This window comes from Propithecus coquereli, unplaced genomic scaffold (assembly GCF_000956105.1).
Source record: "Propithecus coquereli isolate 6110/MARCELLA unplaced genomic scaffold, Pcoq_1.0 Scaffold158, whole genome shotgun sequence".
Classification (NCBI taxonomy): domain Eukaryota; kingdom Metazoa; phylum Chordata; class Mammalia; order Primates; family Indriidae; genus Propithecus; species Propithecus coquereli.
Genome location: NW_012140302.1, coordinates 2,738,450 through 2,746,901, shown reverse-complemented (window position 1 = coordinate 2,746,901; position 8,452 = coordinate 2,738,450). Strand labels below are relative to the sequence as shown.

General features: G+C 42.0%; 1 protein-coding gene across 1 annotated transcript in view; it reads right to left on the bottom strand.

Moving 5' to 3' along the window:
• Positions 1 to 3,187: 3,187 nt before the first annotated feature.
• Positions 3,188 to 8,452, bottom strand: part of USP49 (ubiquitin specific peptidase 49) — a 27,681-nt gene continuing 22,416 nt past the window's right edge. The window contains exons 4-6 of the mRNA XM_012640882.1: positions 5,576 to 5,684; positions 4,549 to 4,754; positions 3,188 to 3,495 (exon numbers count right to left, since the gene is read on the bottom strand). Of these exons, the coding sequence (XP_012496336.1) occupies positions 3,305 to 3,495; positions 4,549 to 4,754; positions 5,576 to 5,684 (506 nt within the window). The 3' untranslated portion in view covers positions 3,188 to 3,304. The remainder of the gene's footprint in view (positions 3,496 to 4,548; positions 4,755 to 5,575; positions 5,685 to 8,452) is intronic.

The following is an 8,452-nucleotide window of genomic DNA, read 5'->3' as shown; positions in this document are numbered from 1 at the left end:
CCCCCACCCCCTCATCCCCAACCAAGTTTTCATTCTGCACTACTGTTGAACTCTCTAGGGCTTACGCCGGGGCATGCCCCACTGCCAGCCAACCCACCTCACTGGTTCTTCCCTTGAACTTGGATGGAGTTGTAAGCATAGCCAGAGTAGGAACTCATACAATCATTGACTCTAGAAACCTTGCCATTAAAAACAAAAATAAACTCTGCTATTGAGTCCATAGGACACATTAATACTTCTACAGTTTCCAATTTTATTCATGACATTTTAAGAGACATCTGGAAATTCTTTACAGTGTGGCACTGCCCCCACCCAGCCTGAGAGGAGCTAGATCAAAGCTGGCAAGAGCTCTGCCCACCATTTAATAAGAGCTTCAGTATCTGGCTGCCAAGGGCATTCCTAATTTTTTTTACACTAGCACGGATGCTCATCTCAGAGGCAATGACAAGTATGAGGGTCAGGCTAGTTTGAGGTAAAAAAATCCTTTTTGAGGGCCAGGGTGCACTCATCCTGGCTGGCTACAGCAGCAAGTAAACACGCCAGCCAACTACAAAGGGTTCCTGGAAGAGGACTCTTAACTACTTGCCCTGGGAGAGAAGCAGGCCCATTAAGGTTCAGTTAGGAGACCTTGGGTTTGATTTGGCAGCATCTAAGTCAACGTCTACCTGGTTCTTATTTTCTTCTCTTTAGAATGTTTCAATTTAATGTAAGATGCAACTGAGACATTCATCTACTCCCAATATGTAAATAAATTAAAGGCAAAGGGACATTTCCCTCACAATATTGGCTTACGCAGCAGGGAACTCTTGTCTTTAATAAAAATCTCCTTAAATACTTTAAGTGTCTAGTGCTGCTGCCTCTGGGTACCTGAGGTGTCTGCGACTGCAATGGGCACCTCCATGAGTGTGTAGCTCAGTGGAGACTCTGACGTTGGTTTCTTTTATCAATTTGATACATGGGTGTTCAGCTAAGTTAAGCACTTATTTCACAAAGTCCTTAATCTGCCTAATAATCCTTACAATATTTGGTATAAAACTATTTTAAAAATTAAATTTGAAGCTCTTTTAATTTTCCATTAAATGTTTGTTTATTAATAAGTATTTCCCCTTAGACAATCTGAGGGGTGAAGTAGATGCTCTCTAGTATTCTTCTCTATTTTGTAAGTTTTTCTTTTTCTAGAATAATAAATATAGGATTCAATGAAAGATGAGGCATGATTCATAGTTTCCTTTCTGTTTTATTCTCCTTGGTTTTTTTGAGTTACTGGGCTTTTCTATTGCCACGAAAAGTCATTACCAATCATGCCGACTTTAAAATGTGGATCTCAAGAATACGGCTTCACATCAGAGCCTCTGGCAGCGTGGGCAGCTGTGACACTTTAAAACAGTGTCCAGGAGAGGGTGAGCCCAGGCAAAGCTTATACAAAGAAGCCTGCAGTAGACAATATAAACCAAACAGCATAAAAAATGCCATACGCTATCGCTTCCAAATAAAAGCTAAATATTACAGAAACCTCACAGTGTTGGAAAAGCAAGTTTAATTTAAAATATAGTCAACTCCTTCCCTATCAGGGTGAGCCATTTTTTGTCTGAATTTCCTCCATGTCTCAGTGCTACCTGGCAGGTCCTATGGGAGAGTTCATCGCAAAAGAGGTCAACAGCAAATGCTACAGATCTGTTCGGGAAATGTGGCTCATCAACATTGCGAAAGCTATGACCCTCATTCTTTAGCCTCACTTTCCCCACTTCCCACCCCTCCCCAAACTCTCTTCCATGTCTACTCCCTTCAAGTGACAACTGTACTTCTACCTGAATTCAAACATTAATATGCTATACTCAGTCAAAAGATGAGCATTCATAGTGACAGGTTGAGGCTCACTGCAGCAACCATAGCAACGAGAGTTAGGGTTTGCTTTCGCTTTCACTGGAGAGTCTAAGTGAAAGATTAAGAAGGGAAATTCATCCTCAGGGACACTGTCTATTGAAAAAAAAAAAGGAAAAAAAAAGGGAAATTCAGTGGTGCCTGATGGGGAGGTTTTGTGTAGGCAATTTCGTTCTATTTAGAAACCGAGCCAATTTAAAAAGAAAGATGTATTTCACTAGTCCTGGAGTAAAAGGGCACTCTTGCTTTTTTCTCTGATGGACTGAGTATAGAGGGGTAAAGCAACAGTAGGGATTACCAGATTGGGGAGGAAACAGGCCAAGGCCATCAGCAATAAACTGTTCGGACATGTAGGGGTTAGATTCCTAAGCAGTTCCCATACCCTAGGAAAGCAAAAGCTACCAAATCTTGTGAACATGAATGTTTTGCTCTCCAGGAGCAAGAAAGAAGCTGTAGGTTAAGAAGCTGCGTGCTATACCAAGGTGAGAACAGGTGACAGGCATTCAAATAAGCCCTGGACCACTGGCTATCCCTGCCCACCCTCAACTGAGTTCTGAGAAAGCCTCAGACAACTGATCTAAGGACCAATTTGAACGAAACCATGTGCTTGCCCTAGACCTGCACCAGGAATCTGCTACAGTACTGGGATAGCCAGAAGTGCCCTTTGGCTCAGCATGCAACGAAGAACATATGCTAGTCTATTGCTTCTTTATATGAACTGCCCCTTCTTTGGAATGAAGGAGTATTCATGCCAGTCTCAAGAGGTTTAGAATGATTAAATTACAGCAGCAGCAGCCACGGAGGGTATGACACATGAAAACCCTCCCATTTTGCATGGGGCAATTTGCTCCATGCATCTCACTCACTTCAACTGCTAGCTCCTAAAAAAGGAAGCACACAAGTTTTCAACCCTTAAGGGTCACTTCCTTTGCGGGAATAAATCCTTAGACTTCATCTCCCACCTTGGAACCAATCCCATCTAGCAAGCTGCCAGCCCAGGGCCCCCCTCATGTGCTTTATCCACGGCTGCTCACATCGGGAGGGTTCTTCTGGTGTTCTAAGGAGGTCCTGATTAGCAGGGGAATCACACAGTGGAGAGAAAACATGGCTGCTTTCCTGCATGGATATGATCAATTTACCCCCTTTCCTGCATCCAGATCCCTTTATATTCACAAGCAACTGATGAATAGAAGTTATTCCTTTTGATTTGTTTTTATGAAAGGAGGGAATTTCCAAATCCATTCAAAAGAAAGTAACTATAAAATTTATGGTAGGACATGAATCACCTGGCACCTTCTACTCAAGACCCAGTGAGGCAAACCTAGTAATCTGTTCCTGCAGTAAGCCTTATTTCCTACAAGAGGAAAGAAGTATGGACACCAATAGTTTAAAAGCAAGTCAGTCCTTGATACATGCCTCCCATTCAGGGGAATGTCTGTGGTCTGCCTTCATCGTTGTTGCTGGACTGCACCTGAGCTTGGAGTTGGGTTTCTGAGATTCTTGCATTGCCCTGCACTGTTCTTTGAGTGTAAAAAAGGATGTAGGCCTGGGTTTTGCACACTTCCTCGACACTGCATACATTCAGCTTTGAGTCATTGCAGTGGACCCAAAAACCTGGGAAACCAAAGGAGAGAAAGAGAGAAAATGACTACCCAACTTGTATTTCCAGTGAGCAGGCAAAATCAGGAGATGAAGAAAGGGACAGAGGAGTTCCGAATAGAGCCAACCTTGATTACTGGTGGTGGGGGAAGGGACAAGGAAATGAAACCAACAGAATTCTCTGTAATCACTGGCTTTAACCCCACCACCATACTACAGGCTGGTCTCAAACAGTATCAACTGACTGTAATTTTTGTCCTCGTCTTACTCAGGCTTTTTCATTGTCCATTAGGGCCTTCTACAAAGACAGCCAGGCTATTTCAGGCTAAGCAATAGGAAGGGGAGGAGAGGAGAAATGGAAATGGGAGTGATAAAGGAAAATTTAGAAGGAATAAAAAAGTATTTGTTCACAGGCCCTGGCTACCCCAAGGGCAGAGGGGTTCAAGAATAGTGCTCTGCTGAAAACACACGTTGCAGCCCACCTGCCTCAGTGCAGTAGCTGGGAGGCTCCACTCTGGAGGACGAGGACTGAAGTCTCCTTTGAAGGGGCCCTGGCATCCTTGCATCCCCACACTTCCCATGGTAAGGGAAGCAGTAAGGATAGAGTAAGTGCTCAGTAAATGTTGTCAGCTTTATTATGAGCTCATGCTAGTGAGATTCATACAATACCTCCATGTTACACAGGTACTTTTGTTTCTGCATAACCAAGAAGGAAAGTGAGGTCTGCAGAAGTAGCATTACTACAAGCAATAGTAATGCTATAGCTAACCAATGCTATCAATAATACTACAATATCCTCCAACACTGACTGAGCAAGCACTATGTGCTAGGTGCTTTTCTAAGCACTTTTACGTGTCAGTTCCTTTTCATTCTTAGAACGATCATATGCTGTTACTTAGTGATATATCCAAAATTTGAATCCAACTTTCACAATTCTTGCTACTGGATTTTAATGTATGTAATTTCCTTCTAGGTAATCCATGGGATGGAAATAAAAGAAAAGCAATAAAATGTGGACAAATCAACCCTTTTTTGTGTCCCCCGCCCCACAGAGTAAAGCGCACGCACCTCCCTCTGTGTTGTAGCAATAGGCTGTGTAGTGTCCTGAGCCAAACCCTTTCCCGTGATGCATGACCACTGCGGAGAGATCATAGGCAAAGGTCTCTTTGTCAAGAGAGGAGAGCATGTCCCTGCAGCAGTAAGGTTCCATGGTTAATACCTGGTCAAAGACGACATGGACCCCAATCTTCTCTCGATGATTACGGCCAGACCACCTAGAACATGGATATAAACTTCTTACTAATAAAAACTTGTATATGCATTCAGAGGTAGAGGCAGGTAAAGCAGAGAACCAAGAAAACTTAACTTCTGGCTTTGGTTTTCCCATCAACAAAATGGTGGTGATCAATGTCCACATATATTTGCTATGAATGTTTCACAAAGCACTCTGAACCTAGAGATCCTTAAACAAGCAATTCAGGCAACAATCTTTTTGTAGTTTACTGTTTGCCCTTCTTTTCACAGATTACTTTACACTTCATCCTGAAGATGGATCTACATAAGCCCAAGCAAGGGTAGACATTTTTTCTTTTCTTTTTTTTTTAAGTACAGACAGGTGCTCATTCTGTCACTCAGGCTGGAGTGCAGTGGTGCAATCATAGCAGTCCCCATCTCCTGGGCTCAACTGATCCTTCCACCTCAGCCTCCCAAGAAGCTGAGACTATAGGTGCATGCCACCATATCTGGCTAATTTTCTTTTAAACTTCTTTTTGAGACAGGGTCTTGCTATGTTGCCCAGGCTGGTCTCAAACTCCTGGCCTCAAGCGATTTTCCTGAAGAAAATCTTTCAAGCACAGACAACTAGTACAGGCTAGACAATTAAACAGGGCCGTGAGAACAGAAGCCAAGTCCTGCTGGGCCTCAACATCAACATGCCTTACTGGATATGAACCATTTTATCTCCATGGGAAGCACGACATCTCAAGGGAATAGGCTCACCATCCTAACATCAAAGAAGACATTTGTTCACAACAAAGCCTTTGAAGCAGCTATTCCCATAGCTCACAGCCATCTGGGACTCCCAGAGCATGCTCACCTGAATCTTTTAAGGTGCAGCCGGAGGACCTGAGGTAGTCTGTAGATCATTAACTGCTTTCTAGCTTCACTCAGAACAAGGGGTTTTGGATTGGATTTTCGTCGTTTGCCTATATGGTTTGGGAAAGTATAAGACAGGTTGTGAGGAGTCACATTCTTTTCTAGCTATGGCAGAGACAATGACTTGCCATTCAATATGCATTCTCTTTGTTTCTCAATATGTGAACCTCAATTTTATTTGGGGCAGCAATGTGACCCTCTGTCAGACTGCATTTCCCAGCTTCACATGCCTGCATGGTATGGCCATGGGAGTTCTGGTTAAGATGAAAGGAATGACTGTGTGGCATTCTTGGGATGGGTATTGAAAAGGGGCTGACTCAGTTGTAAGGTGCATCCCTTTGTCCTTCTCACTGTCTGCAACTGCTGGAATTCCTCTTGGACCACAAGGCGACCTTGAGGATGGAAGCCTTGCACTAGGATAGTAAAGCAAAAAGATAAAAGGAGCTTGGGTCCCTGATGACCACGTAGCCACCATGCCAGCCCCTGAATGTCTTTCAGACTTCTTTTATATAACAAAAATAAAATTATATCTCATGTTAAGTCACTGTTATTTGGGTTGAGTGTTACATGCAATCATTCAAGCCATCTTTCAAACTTTTGCCATCGGCAACTTCTAAAACTGGTATGGATTTACAATGGTACATTCCTGATAGCATGGCTTTATTAATAGAATATAATGAATGGTCACTGCAACAGCATGCACACAGAATAGAAGCATATGTTAGGGTTCTAGGCCTTTATATATGGGCTTATAAATTATGATATATCATAATATAACTTTAAAAAGCTTCTTGTTTTCACTAGATAGGCCTAATTCTGTTTCCTGCTCACAGCTAGTTGTGTGCTAATGCAGTGGTTCCCAACCTTTTTGGCACCAGGAACCGGTTTCATGGAAGATAATTTTTTTTCCCATGGATGGTGGGGGGGATGGTTTCAGGATGATTCAAGCACATTACATTTATTGTGCAGTCAAACCTCTCTGTTAATAATAATCTGTATTTGCAGCTGCTCCCCGGCACTAGCATCACCGCCTCTGCTCCACCTCAGATCATCAGGCATTAGATTCTCATAACCTAGATCCCTTGGAAGTGCAGTTTACAATAGGGTTCGTTCTCCTATGAGAATCTAATGCCACCACTGATCTGACAAGGAGGTGGAGCTTATGTGGTGATGCTAATAATGGGGGGCAGCTGTAAATACAGATGAACCTTCACTCACTTACCCGCCACTCACCTCCTGTTGTGCGGCCTGGTTCCTAACAGGCCACGGATCAGTTGTGGTCCATGGCCCGGGGGTTGGGGACCACAGTGCTAATAGATAAGTTATTTAAAACTCTGAACCTCAGTTTCCTCACCAGTAAAATAGGGAATAATGTATATATTTCAGGCTTAGGAAAAAGATAAAAAGGATAAGATTACTAAAGGACAGAGTATTTTTTTGTTTGTTTTTTCTCCTCAAATCACAGGACAGAGTATTTAAACAGATTTTTTTCCAGTATGATTAGTTTATAGCATATTAGAAAATATTTAGGAAATGAACTTTGCTGGTTCTATATTTTTATGCTGTACCTAGTTTTTGAAATGTTTCTTGGATAAAAGCATACTGCTAGACATGCAGGATAAAGCTGAGAGGTGTCTAAATTCACCCAGTCCAGAGCAGAACCAGTGCTTAGACTCTAATTTTGTTTCTGTGGGAGAAATGCATTTCTAAATTTCAGCAAATAAACCATGGAAATAAAGTACTCTTCATTTCCATTGGAAGACTTCTCTATAACCATTTACTGGTAACTGTTCTGTTATTATATTAATTATATTGGTAAATGGATGGGAATATAAAATGAGTGGTCCACTATAGTGTCTGCTAATTGTCTTTGAGCTGTTGATACCACGGTCTCAGTGTCTGAAGAGCTTGGCATCTGATTCCAAGTCCCGTCTGTACCACTTGTGAAAGGTAGCAAATCACAGCCAGATGACGTAAAGAGCTTTCTGTGACAATAGGATGTGGAGGTGCTGCTTCTCATAATAAACTGCATCAGAATGAGTGTGCCATAGGAGAAGCTTTTACTACGGTGTGCAGTCACAATATATGGGGGCATGAACAGAATTCAAAGAGGGGCCTGGCCTTATTTTATATTCCTATGCACCAGATTTTTGAAAATTACTGCAGCTTTGCCTGAGAACCCTGGCAGTGACTGCCACCCTCAGCAGAGGGAGTACGTGAGCTAAAATGAAGACAATATAGAATCTGGCTTTGTTTCCCTAAAATGGAATTCACAAAGAAAAAGGAATTATTGATTCAAATGAGATTGATCAGTTCTGTCTCGATTTGATTATGCCGGCCACACAGAGAGATAAAAGACTGACAATTTTTAAACTTCACAGGCAACAGATCAATGCATCTCATCCCTTCACCATAGCTTTCCTTTCCTGCCATTATTTGCACCTGCCTAGAGAAATCCTGATAAACTGGCACTTCTGGCAACCAGAAAAACAACCCTTTCTTGTAAAAATAAATACAAGTATTTCTTGCCTAATCTATCATATCCAAGAATGGTGGAGTTAAAGCTGTTAATATACTTTTGTTACTTACAAGTAAAAGGCTTTATGAATCACTATTGGGAAAAAAACCAAAACCAGATCCTTCTCCAATGAAACAAACTAACTCACCTGCCTCTGTATCTCAAAATGGAACAGGACAGGGGGCTCTATAGTAACCAAGTACACCACTTCAAATTTTATTTTAAAATGGCAAAAAGCATGACTTTTGATTTTTATTCTCATTCTTCAAAGAGCAGTACAGGTTTCCCAAAATTTACTAT